Source organism: Brugia malayi (genome assembly GCF_000002995.4).
Source record: "Brugia malayi strain FR3 genome assembly, contig: Bm_008, whole genome shotgun sequence".
NCBI classification, from domain to species: domain Eukaryota; kingdom Metazoa; phylum Nematoda; class Chromadorea; order Rhabditida; family Onchocercidae; genus Brugia; species Brugia malayi.
Window position 1 is genome coordinate 276,913 of NW_025062285.1, and position 24,049 is coordinate 300,961.

Sequence of the window (24,049 nt, forward strand, 5' to 3'; positions counted from 1 at the left end):
TGTAATCAAAAAACTTTTCAGAAACTCTTTACTTGACGAAAGTTTAGAAATCCATAAATGTATGCTCTCCTAAGTGCTTTTAAAGCAGAACGAAACGTTTAGAGTAATAACAATAACTTAAAGTTCAATACCAATTTAAATCAAAACCATTATGAAAGCAAAACTGCACGAGACGATATGAAATAAGCATTAAGAAAACAAAAGTCTCTCAGGAAAACAAAAAATTCCAGTAAAATTTCATGCAATTCCACTTTTTTTTTTGAGGTCATTCCACACTGAAAAACAAGCATTAACTAGAGTGTGACAATATTATAGGCAGCATCACCACTGAGATCAATTGATATCTTTCGATTTGAAAGGAACTGTCGATAGCGAACCTAAAAAAATTTATCTGATTACAAACCATTTCAATTTAAATAAAATATTTCACTTTTTTAATACACCACTTTGACCTTGTTCTATTAACTTCGCTTTTTAGACTTACTGAGTATCATAACTATAGCACGAAAAATTTCGATTGTTCTAAAAACCGGGAATAGCACCTAGAAAAATATCATACAGTTATCAAAATCGCTGAAGCCAAACAAAGGCGTAAAAAAATGAAAATGTAAACTGATTACCCCGGCCAAATCAAACATTCTTTTTGATGCAATCGTATTCACTTTCTTCTCTTTTTCTCTTTGAAACACTACTTCACTTATACCAGCCTGGAATTATCCTACAGTTCATTTTGAAGTATTCCATCTGATAATCAGACAGTTTAAAAAAATTAAACCAAAAGGAAAGTAAGTAGTTATATTTATAACTCCATCAAGTCTCTTTCAGAAAATTTAGTATATCCAAGGAGATCTTTACCTGTATGATAAGTTTAGCACATTCATTGCATGGAAACAGGACAGTGTAAATTGTTGAACCTTTAATTGAACCCACAATCTTATTCAGTATTGCATTCAATTCTGCATGGCATACATAGGCGGATTTATTTTCCAAGAAATTCTCGGGATCTTTGCCCCATGGTAGTACATCATCTGAACAACCGGTTGGCATCCCATTATATCCGGAGCCAACAATCCGTTTATCTTGGTTTACAATTACGGCTCCAACCTACAACTGTTGCTTCAAACTGGACTTCGGTAGTTATTTTCATCATAAAAGCAAACAATTCCTTTCGGAAAATTAGTTACAATATTAAATAAAAAGTATGCTTCTATAATTTTTATTCCGAAATAATATTAAATACATTAAACATTTAAAAAAATATTATTAAGCAGTAAATTTGCGAGAAAAACAAAGCAAAAGAAAAAAAAAAAGAAATTAAAAAAAATTACATATTATAAATTAAAAAGAAAAAAACTAATAAAAGAAAATTATATGCAATAAAAATATATCAGAGCACTCTAATAGCTTAATCCCAACCCATCAAAACTTAAAACCTCCATAATTAATAAGATAGAAGTAAAAGTGAGACACAGTATTTGGACGACAAATATACCTGCGTTATTGGATCTTTACTCCGCAGTGCAGCCATATGTGCTACGCCCATAAAGTATTCTTCCCAAGAAAGGTAATCATTACGCTTTACAGCATGATTGCAAATCACATTGTCAGACTGATGACCACTGTCGGAAAAACCGAAATAAATTCGTAATCGAATATGTAGTCATCTCAAAGTCATATATTTTGAGCTGTTAGTCACTTCCACTACCCATTAATAATATGTAATGTCTCTGAATATGGGAAACTGAAGAAATAAAACGTTAAGGTGAAACTTACTTAATAGCTGCTGTCGTTGTGCCAGTAAGTTTAACACATTCGTTATCGATGGATCCAACAACTGACGTCATCCTACTAATTCTCAAGAAATCCCGAAACGAGAAAAACTAAACACGTAATTCTCATGAATCAATAGCTCGAAGGATTTCATGCAGCCTTGTGATGAAAATTTACGGTTCACTTTTATGAAATTCATAGCATTGAATTTTGATTGACAAAGCATAATTGTAACAGGTTGCAACTCAGGAAATGATGGATATTGAAGAGATTTTGCAGTGGTGGATTCTATCTAATGTTCGAATTATGTTTTTTAATCACAACGTTTAGCATATATGTTTGCGTACGTCATAGATTTAGTACGTCGGTCACGTTAAGGTGAATGTGAAGATGACATATAACGTATTTTTTATATTTATTATATCTATTGTTTTTATTTATTAATATTTATGTTTTTTTTTTCCTTTAATTTTAATGTGTATTCAAGGTTGCTTATATTATAGAGCAAATGTACACTGTTAACAGTCAAAAAAAAATTCAACAACGAAGTGAAAACTCAAAACGTCACGTTTGTTTGTAGGACGTCACGTCACACTGCTTTTTATTTATGAGAAATTGGAATATTTCTTGTTCTGTAAAAGATTAAAATTTCGCATGAAGAAAGTCTTTTGATCTGTTGCTTGTTTTTAACTGTGCTACGCACGCCATTCTTACGTGAGATATAGATCAACGTGAATATTTAAGGCCCTCATTAATCTAATTGCTGTGTACTGTGAAAATTAAAATACTGCAAGGCTTAAAAACTTATTTTGAGATCAAATCAATATATTATTAGCAGAATTACGATTTCTCCGTGTTAAAAGATGTCATTTAGATGTAATATTGTAAAGAATGTTTCAACGTTAGCACACCTGTGTCGACACGATCCACATATGCCGTGAAGAATTACGTGAGTTACGCTTGTCTTAAAAGAACATCTCACGTGGACAATAAGCAGAGTGGTACTTAATCAGAATTATGAAGACAATAAGGGATATAATATAGTCGTAAATCTTCAATGTAATGATTACGTCACAATGTGACTTTCAAAAATTCTTTCCGTCTTCAATATGATGTTTGCATCACACGCAGTGTTTACGCACGTTAAATACTCTGCGTAGCTGATATTTAATATGCACACGCAGTGTTTACGCACGTTAAATACTCTGCGTAGCTGATATTTAATATGCAGATATTGATTCTAACAACAGGGTGGTAAAGCTGTTGTAACTGTCATCTGTAATGTTTACGTACGTCAAATATTTGATTCTACAACAGGGTGGTAAAGCTGTTGTAACTGTCATCTGTAATGTTTACGTACGTCAAATATTTGATTCTACAACAGGGTGGTAAAGCTGTTGTAACTGTCATCTGTAATGTTTACGTACGTCAAATATTTGATTCTACAACAGGGTGGTAAAGCTGTTGTAACTGTCATCTGTAATGTTTACGTACGTCAAATATTTGATTCTACAACAGGGTGGTAAAGCTGTTGTAACTGTCATCTGTAATGTTTACGTACGTCAAATATTTGATTCTACAACAGGGTGGTAAAGCTGTTGTAACTGTCATCTGTAATGTTTACGTACGTCAAATATTTGATTCTACAACAGGGTGGTAAAGCTGTTGTAACTGTCATCTGTAATGTTTACGTACGTCAAATATTTGATTCTACAACAGGGTGGTAAAGCTGTTGTAACTGTCATCTGTAATGTTTACGTACGTCAAATATTTGATTCTACAACAGGGTGGTAAAGCTGTTGTACTGTCATCTGTAATGTTTACGTACGTCAAATATTTTGTATGATTGATTTTCCAATGCAAATTCACAAATTATTCGTTTTTTCTTTTACTGAAAAATTGCAACACTGTAACAATGAAACTTTCCGCAATAAAAATAGCAAAATGAAAGTGTACAGTTCGAGAATAACCGAAAAAGAAGGAAAAAAAAGTGGGAAACAATTATTAAAGCTGTACACATCAAGAAAATAAGAAAATAGAACAAAAGAAGAGAAATGATATGCTCAAATGATTGATAAAAAGTTAAAGTCAGGTCAGACAATAATGATAATAATCAATAATAATAATAATAATAATGTTGTGAAGAAAAGAAAAAAAAATGAAATTTGATTTTCGAACCGAAGAAATTAATAGCATTCTTTGACGATTATAAGAAAAAAGGCAAAGTATTTGAAGAGGAATTTTTTAAAAAGTTACACTATTTGAATTTCTTAAATCAAATAAATTTGTTGAAAATATTCATTTAATTGTTGTTTTTTGTTTGAATTTCTATATGATCCATGCAAATTTTTATTTAATTATTTATTCAATTATTCTATTTAACCTAACATTTTGTGAGTAACTTTTTTTAAGAAAATTTAATACAAATTTTTTAAAAAAAAAAATGTTCGCAATGAATAATTGCATTCATTAAGTGTGCAAATAGTTTCGTCCTGAAATTTTCTTTCAAAAATTCCTTAAAAAAAATTCGAAAGTTTGGCATCCGATGAATCAACTCATATTACAATAATTTTTCGGAATTCCAATAATTTGTGACACACACATACATACATACATACATACACACACACACACACATACATACATACATACATACACACACACACACACACACACACACACACACACACACACACACACACACACACACACACACACACACACACACACACACACACACACACACACACACACACACACACACACACACACACACATACATACATACATACATTACGAAAAAGAGAAAAGAAAGAACAAAAACTGAATGATCGATCACAAAGCATTTGAATCACAATTTTGTTTACCGATAAAAATTAGCAATGTTTGTTTGTTTGTTTGTTTGTTTGTAGTGAAAAAGAAGAGACAGTGAGTAAGGTGAAGTTAAGCTAAAAGGAAGAAAATTTCAAATTTTTGTATAATATTTTGATATCATTTGTATATAGGAATATTTTATCATTTGTATCAAATTATATTTACATATTATCATTTCGTATTTGGAATTCAGAAATAAATTAAAATTAAAAACCGAAATGCTTTTGTTTGAAAAAAGAGAAAAAATAAAGGAAATTAAAACTAATTAAAATTTCTAATTGAGCTTTAATAGTAACCTCATAAAAGTATTACTATTTATATCCGTTCATTTGCTAAAAATATTTGATAGTAATAAGCCGAAATCACATTTTTCAATAATTTTATTGAAATTTATTTCTCCTCATTTATATCAGACTTTACAGTTTTTCTGTTCTTATGCAAATTTTAAAAGTTGATTTAAGCAAGGATAATAATTCGAATTTTTAGTGGAAGGATTACACTAATTGTGTTGAGAAATTTAATGTTTAAGGGAACTTAAAATGTGATATTTTTCTGAATTTGGTGGAAATTAAATTAATAAGGCAAAATACTTCTCGCATCAATGATTAATTTATCAAATAAATTAGAATTAATTATAATCAAATAAGTTATTTTGTATTTTATTTATTGTAAAATTAAAGACGAATACTTCAATAAAGCACCAGAAACCATAATAGAAATAATAATGGAATGAAAAAACAAGAAAGAGAGAGAAAGAGAGAAAGAGAAAAAAATGGAATGAAAAAAAATTCTTCTTCACAAATGGGATACTATCAGTGAAAGTGATAAAGAAAGAATAGCACTGAAAACAAGCTCTTGTGGGGTATTTTTATTTAATTTAAAGATATCGCTGGCAATTTATTAATTTAAAATTTTAATTTTCTATTGTTTGGTATCAATTTCTTTTCTCTGAAATTTCAGAATTGCTACGTTTTCCATTTAGTTAGTGGCTGGACTGAAAGATGAGCAAAATTTACTTATTCAACAAAAATTGGTAAACTAAAAAGGATGGAAAAACTTTTTGTGATTAATTATAAATTATAATTTACAGATTTATTTTATTCAATAATTTGAAAATTAAATTTCCAACCGTAACAATTCTTTCAGTTCTGGTTTTTTCTTTTCATTAAGTATCCTTTGCAAAATTAAATTCATCCATAAATTTTAGATCAAATCAAAAAGAAGTTACCCGCGATATCTTGCAAAAATCAAAAATGCTAACTTCTTATAAAAGTCAAAAATTTGAAACAATCAAAGAAATACTTTCATTGTTTTCTCATTTCATCGTCTATAACTATGCACTGAATTGCACAACCTGACTTTATCACCATCCTGGTACTACCGGTTTAATTTCCGATGATGGGTATAATCCACGTATCGGCCGATATGTTTCATCCTGAAATGTAAAATATAAAAAAGAATTTGAAATATTTTCGTGAACACAAAAATTTCAGCTACATTTTGCTAATTTATTTTTCAAACTACCATTTAACAGTTTCTACTAGCATATTTAAAAATGTTTTTCTAAAAAGTTGCAAAAATTTTAAATTAAAAAAGGCAGATGAAACCTCCGTTATTCGGTAAACATTTGGTGATTAATTGAAATCATTCGGAAAATATTCTATTCGTGTGATTTTTTAATGATAAAAAAGCAACTTTTGCGTTTTATTCGATATATCAACGAAAAGGAATGAATGGATAAACGGAATGATTGTTGCTTAACTCTGCACGATATTCTGCTGGGAATACCGGGAACGACTAACCTTGTCACTCAGAACTATTCCAGCAAACAATATGTTTGACATCGGAACGAAATATTATCTTACAAACTCTTTCGTTTTTTTCTATTCATTCATTCATTCATTCATTCATTCATTCATTCATTCATTCATTCATTCATTCATTCTTTTCCTTTCATTCCTCTCCACAATACCAACAACTATTTTTCATCATTTATTATTTTCTTCTCGTCATCCAAAGGAATGATTCATTTTTGAAAGATATGAAATCAGCGACTTAGAAATATAAACCAAAAGCGCATTTGATCCATTTCCGCTCTCTCACCGAATGACTATTTATTCCATTCACTTTTATTCAAATTTCCGATATGTAAAAAATTGAAACGAAAAGAAAATTCAAAAATATTTGTCAAATTTTTTTCGTTTCCTTTCTTTTTCTTTCATGTACTTTTTTTTTTTTTTTTTCTGAATAAAAACTTATAGTTCATTCCTTTCAATCATTGCAAATTCTCGCAATTTCCGTAAACTATTCCGGTTTGTTCATCCGGATATCACATTTATCTACCATCTATTGGGATTATTTACTATTTGAGTAAAAAATGGCCAAAACATGAATGAAATATATTGCATAAATAAGTTTGGTCTACTCAAAAAATACTGAATGATTAATTACAGCACAGAAATGATAAATGATATGAAAGGAAAATCAGGACGAAATATCCCAGTTAAAATTATTCTAAAATATTTCAATAAAATTCATTTTGGAATATTTCGACAGTTCTCGAATTGTCCTAAAATAATTTCTGACAATAAATCAAAAAATAAGAAACCTGTGCAGCTAATGGCATATTTGGTGAGCTATGTGGAGGTCGTAAACTTTCCTCAAGGAATGTATTATCTGAAATGAAATTTGGCAACAAAATAAATGATAATACTTTTTATCACCAAATGGTATCATTTACTTTAGACATTTACTTTTATTTTCAAGTAAGAATTCACTCAAAACTGTGCAAGCATTTTAAGCTAAATTTTGTTCAGTTCAACATTAATATGAGCAATTAAATATTATTTATTATTTAAAATTGTACATAGTAAAAATTTCTATATAATAGAGCAAACAATTGAACCTTCTTTTTATTAATTTGTGTAAACTAACCGGAATTAGACTGATCAACATGTACCGGTTGTGCTTCCGATGGCATAATGAAGGATGGATGCGGCAATGCTGTTGGTGGTGTTCCATCCGGACCAACCGATCCGTAACCATCACAAAAAAATGACAATGGCAATTGACCATAAAATCCATCATTATTAACTCCTGAAAAGGAAGGAAAGAAGTCATACTTAAATAATAAATTATAACTAAGTGATAAGCAAGAATGTTGACATTTTATTAGGTTAGGATTGAAATGTCATTCGAATTACATTTTAAACTAAAAAAGATGACTTTACAAAATTTGAATCAATCTGCTTAGTTATTACGATCACTCATTCCTTTCGTCCGTAATCGCCTGTAATCATTGATCATCATCCAACAACTGTTAATCCTAACTTCACCTGTCTATTTTCCCATTTATGGCGCAATCTGCAATTAGTCCAACTTCCTTTTCTCCTAACCCTCTCTCTTCCTTCACACTTTCAAGCCTCTCTTAAACGGTACTTTATTACGCTAATAAAATCCATATGAGGGTCTCGTATTTATGGCAATTGACTTTTATCCTCAATCTAAGCCTTAGGGAACAATATCCTTCCTCCAATACCAATCAGCTTCTCACCTATGTGTCACCTGCTTATGCATAATTTTATTCTGATTATGTCCCACACATCCTCTCTCTCTGTCCGTCTGTTTGTCCGTCACTCTGCAAGATTCAGGTTATCATTACGGAAGAGGATAAACGGATGTGAACAATTGAGAAGCATAATCCATTGCAGTCAATGTCACCATACAAAACATTTCTTCCTTCCTTTAAAATAAATCATAATCGAGAGACAAGCTCAAATTTAAATTTGAGCTTGAGTTAAAAAAGAGTTATCACAATTCAAATGGAATAAATCTTTAGTGAGCGGCTACGTTTCAATAAATTCTAAATTTAAGTGATTTTTTTTTTTGAGAAGGTTTGGCAATGTACCATGCGAATATATATCACCCTGCGGAACACATAATTCATCCCTCGCTGATGTTTTACTACGTCGTATTGGCCTATAACCACCAAACCGTAATTGCTTCATTCTTCTCTCTTTACTACGTCGATTTTGAAACCATACCTGAAGAAATTAATTTCAAAATTTACAAAATTTCTTTTTATTTTTGCAAACATTTGACGATTAGAAAACTTATTTCGCTAAACAATTATAATTAATTTGCGAATGTAAAACAGGAAACAACAAGAACTTTTAGCTTATTTTTTTTTTAACTATAAATTTTCATCAATTTTAAATACTTTCTTTTTTCCTAAGCAACGGAATAACTGAGAACTTATTACTGATTATTTTTTAATGTTGACAGCTAATAGCAGCTCGAATTAGGGTAGATTAAACATATTAGTTTGGGATGAACTAATTTCTTTGGGAAGATCAATCAAGATTTTTCTCGATTAGATCAATGTGACATAATTCATTTCAGAGTCACTGTTCAGCTTTCAAGTGATACAGTATTAGAATTCGATTATTGTCAGTTAATTTTGTCAATTACAACATACTTTAAGCCTGTAACACTTCAAGCATCTAGCTTGTATTCCTCAGAACTGCGATCCGGAACTCATACTCTAGTATCTGCCACTACCCTCAACTCATATCTCCGGTATCTGCCACTACCCTCAACTCATATCTCCGGTATCTGCCACTACCCTCAACTCATATCTCCGGTATCTGCCACTACCCTCAACTCATATCTCCGGTATCTATCATCCATCCATCTAATCCACGAATACATCTCTTTACCATTTTAATTTCACCAACAAAATATTATATTAAATTGCATTATTTCATCATTCCCTCAAAATGATCGTTTCGCTTCCAATATTTTGTATAAAAGCCAACGTATGTGTGTGTGTGTGTGTGTTTATCATGGGTGATTACGGTAGTGCTACTGCTAACGGTGTATGTCCCAGGAGAGGCAGGTGTCAATGCAAGGAAGGCAGGAGAAGAGGAGAAGGAATGGCTTCAACGATACTCCATCTTTCACTCTTTTAGCTAAATAATGAGAATTGGGATTGAAGTATAATATAGCCTAGGAACTCATTTATAGGTTAGCAAAGTGGAGAGAAAAAGTAGGATGAGAGGGTTCGGTGGTAATAAGGGAAAAATGATGAAAAGAGAGAGAGAGAGGAAGACAGGATGGAGAAAGGAAGGGATAGGTAGAATGAAGGACAATCAAATTTGATCAAATCGAAGAACTGAGGATGGGATGGGATACTCGTCATGTCTTTAAAGCTTAGCTCTTTCCAAGTGTGTGTGTGTGTGTTATTGCTTGGTTAGCTAGGGTTAGCCAGGGTTAGCTAGGGTTGGCCAGGGTTAGCTAGGGTTGGCCAGGGTTAGACAGACGACATAAACTGATCAGTTTCGGAAATGAACCGTGTAATTTTATAGACCAAACTCTATCCCCTAATGTAATAGCTAAATGAAGAAAAAAGCTATCATCACTTCTTGGAATCTGTTTGTTCCTTTCCAATATTTTATTTACTTCTTCTTCTCCATCTCTCCCTCTCTGTCTCTCTCTTTCTCTTTCCCTCCCTCTCTGTTCTTCATTTTTTTATCTTAGTGAACAATTTGGTTTATAATAATATTAACAGTGATAATGAATCGATAATGGTTACGATAATAATGATAATGAATAATTAATTAATTAAAACATAAGGCATAAGCATTTTAATGTTATATTGCTGTATTTGAATTAGTTTTACACAAAAAAAAATGGAGAAAGAAAGAAAGAAGAAATGAAAAAATCATTTTATACTACAAAATAGAAAAATGAAATGGGAAATTCATAAATTAATTGATACATTTCCATTTAAAGTACTATGTGAAGTTTTATAAACAATTCATCTGTTCGCTTAAATGATAACTTTCATTAAATATTTAAGTTATATGATATAAAATATTAAAGTTATATTTGATATTTCATCTGCCTTCCCTAACTGTCCTTCACATTTACCTTTTCTGTTTCTTTTCCAAACGTTATGTAACTTAATTTTTCTCATATTATAGAATTGAATTTTTGACTCGAATTATTCCTCCACAGAATTAAAATTAAAAGTCATGGTGACAAATTATTTAGTAATCTAAGTAAATCCAACGAATAATGAACTAATTCTGAATGACTTAATGATTAGCGCAAATTCCGGATCAGTTTATCATTAATAAAATCAAGTAAACCAATATGTAAAAACGGAATGATATGATAAGGAAAATAATAATGTACATTATGTTAAAACATGTATATTTCTTATGATTCAAAATAATAAATAACGAAATATTTTGAGTACAGTAATTTCAAGGTCATATATAATACTTAGCTTTAATTATAATAGAAAATTTCAAAAGTTTTGGGCAAATTTTTGAGTGAAGTGATGTGACATTTGACAAATACACATTATATAGTACTGTTATATTACTGCTATATTGTCAATTAAATGTTTTTACAAATTTTAAAAGCTAAAAACGAAGTATTTTAGACACAGTAATTTTAAGTACAGTAGTCAGCAGGTGGTTTACAAATTTTAAAAGTAAATGTAAAACGGAAACAGAAGAGAGCACAAACCTGTATTACTCGCATGTTAAGACCGGTTTCTTGTGCTAATTGCTCCCTGATATGCCTAGTTGGTTTGGGTGTTGAAGCAAAAGCTGCTTTCAAAGTATCCAACTATAAATTAAAATGAAAAAAAGTAAATAAATAAATATAAACGATGTAATACTTTGCATCAAATAACCAATAAAATCCGGAAATAATACGGAATGTGTCAATTCGAATGTTTCTAGATGTTTGGAAGAATCACTTAATTCTTCCAACTCAAAATTTGCTTCAAAAGTCTGATCAATAAAAGCATAGCTAATGATATATAGTAGCACCAATAATCGTCCGAGACGATGAGTGAGTCAGGTGAGTGATACCTGTTTGGCCTTAATGGTAGTCCTCGGTCCTCGTCTCTTTGCTGAGGCCGACATGTCGTCCAGCTTATTTGCTAGCAGTGATTCACCGTTACCGATGATTTCTTGTGGTTCCACTGAATTTGATTCCTCTGCAACCCAAATGACTGCTAATCGAACTACACAAAAAATTATTAATTTTTATACCAATTAGTTCTAATTTATTTCTACGCTATAAATAATTGGAATGTTTGATTAATTACGGATGTTAATTTACCTAAATTAAACGAAACTTTAAAATTAAAAGACAAAAACAAAATTACTTAAAAAAAAATATTTTTTAATATACCAATGTCATCACTTGCTGCATCACAGTCATCATCGATGTCCTCAGAGCCACATTCTGAACTACCACCACCGGAGAATAAATCTATAAATAACGATTTTGTTGTCCGAATTACCGGATTAGCATCATCACAAATGCTATCAAATTATTACTTTAAAATCAAATCTCATTGTGAATAACAATGAATGATGACAAGCAAAGCACATTAATTTTAGTGCTTTCAACTGATTAATTAAGAACGAGCATAAGATACTGATTCGGTGTAATTAATGTTTTAGGAATATTTAACTTATGTATCCATAAGATTTGAATTATTTGAAAATTCAAGACTTTGCCAGTAATAGACAAAGAGTGGCTAGAATATGATCAAGCATCATTAATTTCCTGATATATTTATAATGTTAGCCGTTATTCCTCCTTCTTCTGACACGTTCCGGTTATCCTGAATTGTACAACTGTAGATAATTCGGATTTTGTAGAGCTATCTTATGCTGTTTCAAACCATTCATTCCATTTATCATTGCATTATTTTCTTTTTTCAAAGCGTTTTAAACAGTATTCAAATCTCCCACTGTCTCTTCCATTTTAACTCATTGATATTCAGATAATCCTTTATTTATTTTTATTTCTTCTCTTTTTTTTTTTTTTTTTGCTTTCTCGACTCATTTTAATTAGTACTTAAAAGTTGAAACCTTCATCATTTCTCCATTTCTTAAATCATTCCAACCGATATTAGCACTTTCCTGATCTATTCCAATCGGTATTCGATTATTCAAATATTAACATCTTTCCCTCTCTCTTTATCTTCTTTTTTCTTTAATCACTTTAAATAGTATTGGAAAGGAAACAAAAAAAAAAAAAAAGAAGGAAAGAATAAGCATGCAATGAGGAAAATAAAATTTTGATTAAGCAAAAATTCCCTCTCTAAATTTCTTTTTTTTTTTTCTTCTATTTTTTGTTTTTAACTAATAAAATGATTTTGAATTGAATAAGAAGCAAAATGGTAGTAGCAATTGAAATTTGCCCTTGAAGAAAAATGAAGGGAAGAAGGAGGAATGATAATAGGATAGGATGGCATGGGATGGATAGGATGGATGACAGACATTCTTTCTGGTTCTGCTATCATCATCAATCGATCTATCTATCTATCTATCTATCTATCCTTCCGTCCGTCCGTCCGTCCGTCATCTCAAGCTATCGGTCTGTTTTGTTTTCCGTTTTCTTCATTGAACATAAAAATAAAAATGGTTATCTTTTCATTCATTCATTCATTTTAACCAAAAGGGAAACAAAAACATGAAGAATAGCACTCGTACTCTTCGCCCTTTGACAAATGCGATTTCTTCTTGGGCGCACTTTTTCACCCTTTCATATAATTCTATATTGCACCATGAGGACATCAATGTGAATAAATCACTTATAGTATTACACACACACAAAAAAAAAAGCAATAAAATCAAATATTTAAATGTATTTAGCTTTTTCAGTAAATACTAAAATGCAATAACTACATTGAATTTAGTAATTAATTAATTAATAATAATAATAATAAAACAAGATTAACAGTTGAAACATTTTATATATGTATAATTAATTAATTGGAGAAATTAAAAGGCTGGTAAATATTACTTTCATTTTATCTAATATTTGTTAGATTTTTGTTTTTCTCGAAAAAAAAATGTGTTAAAAAACATTTTTGGAAAGTAGAAATTATTTAAAAATTGAGACTGAATTTGAAATTTTGTACTTTTTCTATTTGATTACATCAATCCTTCAATTCACCATATAACGGGAAAATTCAGTAAAACAGCTGTCTTGATGTTGTTGTTGTTGTTGTCGTTGTTGTCGTTGTTGTCGTCATAAACACGGAAATTGACGAGGAAACCTTTTGAAAAGGAAGGAGACGGTAATTGAATCAAGCTAATCAGGATGCGCTGAGGTCAAAGGGTATGCAGATGGTTATGCACAAATAGAACACATACACACACATACACACACATACATATACAAACAAATGTGATTAAATGAAACTTTCTACAAAAGATCTAAAATATCAATAAAACTATACAATGAGAATTTGTGATTGCAATTGATTGCATTAAAAAACATTGCAATTCTTTATGAAATATGTGAAAAGACTGTTAAATACAAGGATTCCTGCAAATGAGCCGAGAAAAGTCAAAGAAGATGAAAGGACATTAAGTCTAATTCAATAGTAGTAGTATTGGCCTGAATCAGAATGACCCTAGTTGTAGAACAATAAATATTAAGCTAAGTCAAGAAGGTTAGATTGTTTATTTTGATTTGCTTATTTTAATGAGTGCAAAATAAGAAAGTGGAAAAAAAGCAAAGCAAGCAATCTTCTCCCTAATATGTTTGCATAGGATTATTATACAAATATGCAAATTAATCAATTGAAATTTCACAAATTAATTCAAATATAATTTGGATAATTTGCTGAATAAAAAAGAGAAAAAATATAACATAAATAGATGACGGTTGGTGATAATAATGTGATTAATTAAGCTGTTAATTAGGCAGAATAAATCATAATGATGTTAAATGTTACTCAAATAAGGAATAATTAGAGAGCTTTATTCAATTATATTTTTATAAGAAACAAAAAAAAAAAGTTTTCAATCATTTTTCCTCGTTTTATTACTAATTTTTGATTAATCTAAAAATAAAAATCTTTGAATCAAAGTTATATTAGAAAGGAATGAACTAATTTTCTTCGAACACAATAAATCTATCAGAATTAATCATATTTTTGATCTATGATTTGTTTTTAACAAAATTTTTTAAGTACGGAAATCCCTACAAACATAGAATCTTCTTAGAACTTTATTTCTTCTTTCACTATAACAGTAAATCATTTCCGTTCTGATTCACTTCTATTCTTATCCAATATTTATTTCCGGATATCAAACCAAAAGTTTTGCACATTTTCTTCGAAATTTCCGAAAATTTCATGCATACTCATTCTTTATTGATTGCATTAAATGATAAGTGCTTTCATGATATCTTTAATTTATTGTTTTTTTTCCCATAAATTACTAATCAATGAGAAATCAGGAAAACCGGAACGAATAGTATGGAATCATATGTATTTGTTATATACGTATCATCATCATATCATCATCGAAAGAACTAGTCACATCCGCTCTTTTCATCATGAATCCTCAATTTCAAATGATGAGTTGACACATGACACACACACACACACACACATATATATATACATACATACACATACACAGACAGAGACAGACGTACAGACCTATATATGAATATATTTACAAAAAGTTATGCAGAAGAATGCGAGTAGGACTGGACTGTGTGACACGGAGGATGACAACGACGATCTCTCCGCTTTGATTCCTACAGTAATCTCCCGCTGTGATTTGTTGAAAAAAAAAGGATGGGAAGAAGAAATTGTTTTCTCGCTGGTTCGTTCCTCTCTAATCGACGACAATTCAATGAATATTTTTGGATCATAAAAAAGACAAAAAATTATTTTAATGAAAATTGTTTCATCGGAAAAGAAATTATATTTGATCTACTTATTAGCTAATTAATTAGTTAATTAGTTATCTATTTGTTTTAAATACCAATTTATTTGTTGATTGCTAATTGATAATCATTGTTACATTATCAATTTTTGATTGTAAAAAATTAAAAAAAGTAAAATTTATTGAAAAAAAATTTTTTTATTAAAAAAGATTTGTGTTTAGCTATTTTTTAAATTTCAAAATTAGACAAATATTCATTTGATGAATGAATTGATAATAATGTAATTAATTAAAATTGAATTTCAATTTAGTTTTTGTTTCGCTTATCTATTTTTTTCATAAATTCAAACATTCATAAGGAAAAAAAAAATCCAATTCTTTTGCAGAGAGAAAAAAATATGAGAAGAAGAGAGAGGGAAAGAGAGAGAGAGAGAGCGAGAAGCGGAAAGAAAAGCCAAAAAATGAATTTTTGCTTTTTCCTTTTTTTCTCGAATTTTACTTTTCTTTAAAATCAAAAAAAAGTGAACTTTGAAAAGTACTATGAAACGATCTCATCAAAAATAATTGTTATGAAAAGTTGTTAATATATTATAAAAAATTTTGAATATTATAGAAAATTATTGAGAACAATAATTAGCAACAGTGGTTGTAATAAGAAAGAAAAAAAAATTTAGCAATGAATCGATTCAATTTTTTAATAAAAATTACGGAATAATGGAATGATTGAAAACTTTGAATTAATATCTTTTAAAAAATCAACAAAAACAAAATCTTTTTTAGATTGTTTAAATTTATTTTCAGTTAGACCATAGTCCTCATAAAGTCTTTTTTTTTTGTTTTGTGTGAAACAAAATTATTGTCATTAAATTTATTTAAAAATGAATTTGAAGCAATCCTTCTTCTGTTAAAATAATAAATATGCCATATAAATTGGCCAGAAATTTAGAAGAAGTGCTTTAAAATTTTTAATTTTTTTAAGAGCACAAATTTTTTTTAGATTTTAAAGTCTTAAATGTTTTATCGAAATATACTAAATTTACCATTTCAATCAAATTAATTCTTATACGGCAATATTGATTGGTCGCATTTTTTAGGATAACTTTTTTGTTGCAAGAAAAAGGAAAGGAATTAATAATTTTGTAATAAAAATTATTTGAAAGAAATTGCTGAAAAACAAAATCTTAGATTGGAAAAAAAATTCTTTCCAAAAATAATGGAAAATTCCGTATTCATTTAGTAATATTTTCTATGCGTAATTAAAAACTTATACAATTAAAATAGGCAAATCCAGAGGAAGAAAAAGGAGAAGCAGAATCGATACAAATCCGTATTGCATCAATTCCGTATTGCGGAAATTTATTTCGCCTTTGGAAGAAAATAAATATGATGAAAACAAAGAACCATCTGATGATGATAATGATAAAATATATGTGTATATATCCGGCTAAACGTTTTCAATGCATCATTATATACATACTACTATTATGCAAATATAACAAATCCTCAAAAAAAGAAGCGGCGGCTTTTTCAAAATAAAACCTTTTTGAGCTTATCTAATTTGCATATATTTATAACAGAAATTTGCTTCTGGAAATAAGCAAAAAAGCTCAAAACGAGAAGAAAATTATTAAAAAAGAACCAAAAAAAAAAAATGAATGTATTTTAATGTTGAATTTTTGATCTTTAATTTTATAGTACATTGCATAGATTATTCAACTTTTAACCACTTTCAGTAATATTTCAGCTCGGCCATTTGTACTCACAAAAAAATTAAATTTCCCTAATTTGAGAATAAAACAGTTTGAAACAGTTTGAAAATGACAATAAATTGTTTGAAAAAATTTTGTAAATACAACAGCAAAATGCTTAATTCAATAAAAATAATAAAGTATTTCTAAATGTTAAAAAATCTCAGATTAATGAATGAATGAGCAATTAATAAGTTACAAAAAAAAAAGTTTCATTTAAGTAAGAAAAGAAAAAATGAAAAAATTTTCTAAAATAATAAATTTTAATAATAATTCTTGTCATTGCATACATATGCATATAAATCATCGTTTGTTTAAAAATAAATTTATTAATTATTCTTTTTTTTTTTCTTTTTTTACTTCTTAACATGAAGTTTTCGAGAAAGCGGCAAATATTTTCTGTGATTTCTATAAAAAGTTAAAAACAATGGTAGCAACAAAAAAATTAAATCATTTCGAAGTACAATGTTTTATTCTATTATTATATCGATATTAGTAGCCAATAAAAATTGATGTGATTCTGGGAAATGATTCTATTCAGCAGGTGGCTTATGCTCAGGTGTATTGGTGATTGTAGTTGGGTAAGGTAATTTGAACGGTAATTCAAATAAAAGCTATTTAGAGAGGGAGAGAGGGAGAGAGAGAGAGGGAGAGAAAAGGATAATTTCAGTCGCACTTATAAATTCTCATTATTGTTTTGTTTTGTATCTTTTATTTTTCTTTTTTTTATTTCTCTTTTTTCACATTTTTCATTTTGAACTATGAAAGAGATTAATGTCATTTAAAAAAATGTCTTTTTCTTTTCTGAAGGATGTAACAAAATCATTTAGTAACATATTAAGCACTTATGCAAAATAAGCGTAAATTAAATTTTGTAAAATAAAATAAAGCAAAAAATGTTCCACTTTTTTCTTTTAAAAATTTTGTGAATTGAAACAGTAAAAATTTTAGTTAAATATTTTGAAAGTGTAACAAAAAGCATAAAAAAACAATGCAAAGTGAATGACTATAATAGTAAAATTCTTAATGTTATAATAGCAAAAAGAAATTTTTTTTTAAATAATAATTGCAATTTAAAGAAAAAAGAAAAAAATGAGAAATATTGGAAAATATAGATTTCAAATAATAAAATATTACAAAAGTAGATTTCAAATAATAAAATATTACAAAAGCTATTAATTTTGTGTTAATTGTATTTTAGTCATTATTCACAATTAATTTGTTATAGATTAATTTAAGTAAAAGTGAATTAAATGGTGCAAAATGATGCAAGAAATGATGCAAAATAAACATTCATTTCAAGTAATTCCATTTTTTTTAATAGCAAAAAAGAAAAGAAAGAAATAAAAAGTTGAAATTTAAATTTGTTGAATTAAGTAAGTAATATATGAAAATAGTTTTCGTCCTCCAACAAATCCGATTGTGCATACATATTTTAATCGTATATTACTGCAGTGATGTTGAATGATAAAAGATACGGTAGAACTTACTCCAAAACTTTAAAGTAAGTTATAATCAATGTATGAATAACTTTTAGCTTTTTTTTCTTTTTTTTAAATTTTGTAAAGTTATTGTTTATTATTGCCTTCACTAATCAATAAAATTGCATTTTAGCATATTATAACAGTTTCAACTAAATAATTTTAAAAAAAAAAATCTTTTTTTTAAAAAATATGAATAATTTGTATTAAATGATTTTTTAACAAAATACTAATTTACATAATACACAAATTTATTGCATATTTTTCCTTTTTTTTCGACAAAGTATTTTCGAGGATTGTAATAAGCAGTAATAGCGAACAATTGGAAAATCCAAAACGGATTACTGATATGAAAATTTGTTCATTCATGCATATTTCCTATCGGACATAGATGATAGCGGATGGATGAAAGAAGAGCTTGTTGAAAATTTAGATGAAGTGGGAAGTGAAGTGATTGGGTAAGTAAGTGGGTATCATTATAATAAGCTAAACATGAAGAAGGACTCGTCGCACGGGTAAAAACCAATTGAGAGGTAAGACTTTTGGTGACAAATGGTACTACGAGATAGAGAAGTGCAATGAAGCGATAAAAGATGAAAGAGTGGATGAATGAGTGAATGAGTAAATGAATGAATGGATGAATGAATGAATGAATGAATGAATGAATGAATGAATGAATGAATGAATGAATGAATGAATGAATGAATGAATGAATGAGTGAATGGATGGAAGAGTAAAGTTGAGTATAGCAATTGTAACCACTTCTAGTAATCTGATTAAGTTAAGTGTGTTGACAAATAAAACTACCGAAATAGGATTGAATGTATGAACGAACAAAGTAAAATACAAATTTCACCACCGGAAGAAGATTTAATTTTCTTGTTATTTCCGTATCAAAGTACCGGAAATAATGGAAGCCGCAATTGATAGCAAATTTAAAAAAAAAAAAAAAAACTTTTGATAAAAAGTTAGAATAAACTTAAAACTAAAAAAAGAAAGAGGTGAAATGATTAGTAATTTATTTCAAAATTATTAATATGAAAAGATCAATTCTTGAAATTATATTAAAAAATATTTAAGTTTATTATTTCTTATTTAATTTTCAACATATACCTAAAAGTTCAATAGTTGATATATTAGTAGATTTGAACTTCGTCACATTTCCGTAATCCAATTTTCTTTGCTATCTTTACTATTACCACGATATTAATAAATAAATATATATATTTATTTATTTACTTGTTTATTTATTTATTAGATATTGAAGAGAAAAAAAAAACATTGAAATTTTCATTTTGTACTTTAATTTAAATGAATTGGCACTTTTTTAATTGTTATTTCATGCTAAAATCTGATGCTTTTTCTTTTTCTTTTTTCATTCTCTTTTAAAACTTATATTTACTAATTTTCAAATAATACAAAAAAAGAAAAAAAAATTTTTAAAACTAAGAAAAGCTTACCAGGATTAGCAAGATAATCATGCTTGCAAACGAATCGATTCCCATTCAATATATATAGCTGTAATTATATTGCGAATAATTATAATTAAATGTTTTAAAAAGTTGAAATAAAAAAGGAATGGAAAAATAAATATTTTATATATTTGTATATACATTTTAAAATTTTAAAAAGAAATGGATAGGAAAATTTTGAGAATATAATGGCAAGTTTAAGCTTGCTTTAACATGTCCCGCGGGGAATAAGAGAGTTCCAAACATATATCAATACTACTACTACTACTCTAGTCTCGATGACGTCTGTCCATCTATGTTACTTGCAGCCAAACATCTTTCACATTTAAATATCAAACATCAAAAATAAGACATCCTTGAAAATATCACATGAAATATGTTTGTTATAGCACATGCAATAATCAAATTTTAATTTTTTAAACAAAAGAAAAAAGAACAATTTTAACATTAAAAAGTTTGAACAAATTACTATACTTTTTAATAAAGATGATTAATTTAAATTCAAAAAATCTTAAATTTTGAAAATTATAATAAGCAAAATTAGGAATAATGCAATAAATAATTGAATGATAGAAATTTCTCTCATATAAAATTTCAAATTTGATTGTTTTGTTTTTTTTTCAATTAAAATCAAAAAATTTCAGTCAATGAAAAAGATTATGTAATTTACCTGTTCACCGGTGTCTAATTTTTTCTGACATACCGTACACTGGAAGCACTGTACATGGAAAATCTTATCACGAGCTCTCCTCACCAGATCATTTCGATCTAAGCCCATATTGCACCCGGCGCAACGTGTACCATACCTTCTGCACTATTCAAAATCACTGCTAGCATATTCAAATTGATTGATATTTCCTTATCATTCCCATATATAAATCATATTCTATTCAAGATAATTGATTTATTTTAGATTATTATCAGTAGCATTGATAATAATCATTAAATGAACAGTTTCTTTTTTTTTTTTTTTTTTTTTTTTTTTTAAAGCTTAATTTGAAGTTTTGATTATATTAATGCATCGGAATAATATAATAGCTATTAAAGTTCGTAAAATATTCAAGAATTTCAAATCTATCACAGAAAAAATCCATTCCAAAATTCGATTAAAAGAATTGATCGAAATAAATTCAAATATAACACATTTCAATAATTAATTTATTTCAAAAAATTTTTCTTTTTTTTTGATCAATTCTTTTACAAATTCTTTTTGTAAGAAATAATTTTGGAAAATATATTATTATTAATATATTGCTAATTATTGTTATTATTATTACTAATTATTATTATGATTATTGTGATTTGAACTATGGAAATATTCAAAAATATAATAGTTTTTGATATATTCAAAATGATTACTGAAACAAAATATTTAAGCAGTAAACAAAAAAAAAAAGGAAAGAAAGAAAGATGATCAAAAATATTTAAGTGAAAAATGAAACAGAAATTTTTTTAAAATATATTTATTTCTGATTTGTATTGCAAATTAGAAATAGAATACTTATTTTTGGTAGGTTTAAAATTAGAACAAAAAAAAGAAGTGAAATTGATTTGAACTATAGAAATACTCACAAAAATATAATAGTAAATATTTAAAATATGGCTAGAAAAGGAACTTTTGAGAGATATTTGTGGAATAAAATTAAAAAAGCCAATAAGAGAAATGATAAATAAGTGGAAGAGACTGAAAAGTACTGCAATAGATTGGGAAAAGGAAAAAAAAATGTGAAATAAGAGAAGCGGGGAGAAAAAAAGGATGGGTATGGGTAGGGTAGGAGGGAGGAAAAAAAAATGGGAGGAACTGAGGAGGAAGAAGAAAGGGGAATGGAATTAAAGAGAGGGAGGGGGAAGATGAATAAATGGGATTATTTGAAATTTGGAAAAAAATTTTGGAACGGATATTAACTAAACTCCCTTCTCTTGTCTCTTCCTTTCCTCTAAACCCCGCTGTCCCCGCTTCTTCTGTCCCTTTTCCAACCACCGTTACTACTATTAATCTTAGCTAAGCTTTAAGCACTTCCTTTACTACATTTTTTGATAAATTTACTCAAATACCTTTTCCTTTCTCCTTATTCTCTCTCTCTCTCTCTCTCTCTCTCCCTTTTTCTTTTCATTTTTCTTTCCTTTAAATTCAATTTTATCATTTAAATACAGCACACAATAAATAATATATGATGGATTGATTGACAAAAATATAACTGACTGACATTTTTAATCATTTTTTCAACTATTGAAAAAAAAAAAAAAACGAAAAAGAAGAAAATTTGAAATGATTTAAAACTTATAAAATTTTATATGAAATTCAATCTAAAGCTGATATATGCAGTTTTTTTATCCTTTTTTTTTTAAAAAAAAAGATTTTATTTTACTGCTATTTACTTCTTTAAAATTAAAAAAAAAAAAACGGAATATTTGCTTTTTTTTCTTCTGAATTTTCATATTCTAATAGTATTTAAATAACACATAATTCCTTCCTTTTTTCTTCTATTTAACAAATTAATTTAAAAACTCTTTCAGTGATATCATAAAATACACCCACTTCACACATATATTTACGTCATTATTTTAATAGTGTAAACGACTTGGAGCAAATTGTCATCAAAATATGATTACTTAATTTACGAACATATATTTTTTGTTACTACTACTACTAATATTGGTGGCAGTAGCAGTAGTAGTATTAATTATTACTGCTATTAGACCTTAATTGTAAAAATTTTTTAAAAGTTTAATTTGTATTAAATTTAAACAACAACAAAAAAAGAAAATTTAATAAATATTAAACAAAATAAAACTTAAGCTAATATCAATTCAATTACCTTTGGCAATTTGAGTATAATGTAACATTGAAATAATTTAATAATAATACAAATATTTTCACAAAAGCCTTTTCTTAGTATATTTATACTTGCAAAATTTGTAAAATCAAACAAAATGCGATAAAAGATTAGAACTGCTAAAGACAACAATTAAGTGACTGCATAGAAACAAATTAATTAACAACACAACACTATTATTATCCATTTATTAAACAAATGATTCGTTTATTCCTACCTTGCAAAGTCTTTCCGGCATAATATTAAACCATTCCGGGTAAAGCAAGTTTCACTCAGCAGTTCTTTGCAATCTGCGCACTGAATGCAGTTTGCATGCCAAGCTTTCTCGAGGACATGGAAGACATAACGATCCAATATTGCATTATTACAACCAGCGCAAATTGCCATCACAATAACTTTCCTGTTTCCGCCCACACAAATATAATAACCTGATACCAAATGGAAGATATGGATATCTTGTTAATGCATTCAAATTTCAGGATTTACTTCTTCTTCTCTTCCTTTCTTTTTAATCCCGTTTTTTTCTCTTTCCCCTTTCTTTCTTTCTTTCCTCTTGTTTTTCCTTTTCCTTTTAATTCTTTTTGTTTTTTTTAATCGAGAGAAAAAAAATTTTTTTTTTCAAAAATTCCCGAAATATTCTCCGGAATAAAAAAAAAAATTATTTCTTCTTCAGGAAATCAATAAGTAGAAAATACAGCAATAAAATATCATTCCAGAACTGAATTCAGAACGAAATATTTATGAAGGAATGGATAGTTTTGTTAAAAAAAATAGATAAGTCTCGTTAGTACATCATTATCACTACCATCAAGATGAGCAACAGCAAGATGGCGTTGACAGGATGGGACATCCCTTCGTTGTCATCAATGTTGATGGGTTGGCTTTTAGGGGATTGGTCGATGGGTCGGTCGGTCGGTCGATCGGTCGGTCGGTCGGTCCTTCGGTTGGTTGGTAGTTCGTTGGTTGGTTGGTTGATTGGTTGGTTGATTGGTTACTGCTACTGCTGCTGCTACTGATGCAGGAATACTGCTGGCACGGATAGCTCTGGGAGGAAAAAGAGGGCCGGACAGATGAGACAAGGGGACATTCAATCTGCAGTGCGACACCTCCTCCACCACCACTCACGTGACGGGCAAGCCTGTCCCC

The 24,049-nt window shown here is 28.5% G+C and overlaps 2 protein-coding genes across 2 annotated transcripts; both read right to left on the bottom strand.

Moving 5' to 3' along the window:
• Window positions 1-293: 293 nt before the first annotated feature.
• On the bottom strand, window positions 294-1,844 carry Bm7516 (dCMP deaminase, putative; the record flags this gene model as incomplete). The annotated part of the gene is made up of 5 exons (XM_001897090.1): window positions 294-377; window positions 621-707; window positions 856-1,104; window positions 1,493-1,619; window positions 1,774-1,844. 5 exons carry the CDS (start codon window positions 1,842-1,844, stop codon window positions 294-296), a joined length of 618 nt encoding a protein of 205 aa, XP_001897125.1.
• A 4,163-nt stretch (window positions 1,845-6,007) lies between these two features.
• Window positions 6,008-23,290, bottom strand: Bma-lin-11 (Uncharacterized protein; the record flags this gene model as incomplete). Its single annotated transcript, XM_043082757.1, has 10 exons — window positions 6,008-6,079; window positions 7,253-7,320; window positions 7,579-7,740; window positions 8,552-8,687; window positions 11,182-11,283; window positions 11,532-11,659; window positions 11,857-11,937; window positions 20,055-20,112; window positions 20,737-20,875; window positions 23,121-23,290. 10 exons carry the CDS (start codon window positions 23,288-23,290, stop codon window positions 6,008-6,010), a joined length of 1,116 nt encoding a protein of 371 aa, XP_042938691.1.
• Window positions 23,291-24,049: the final 759 nt, after the last annotated feature.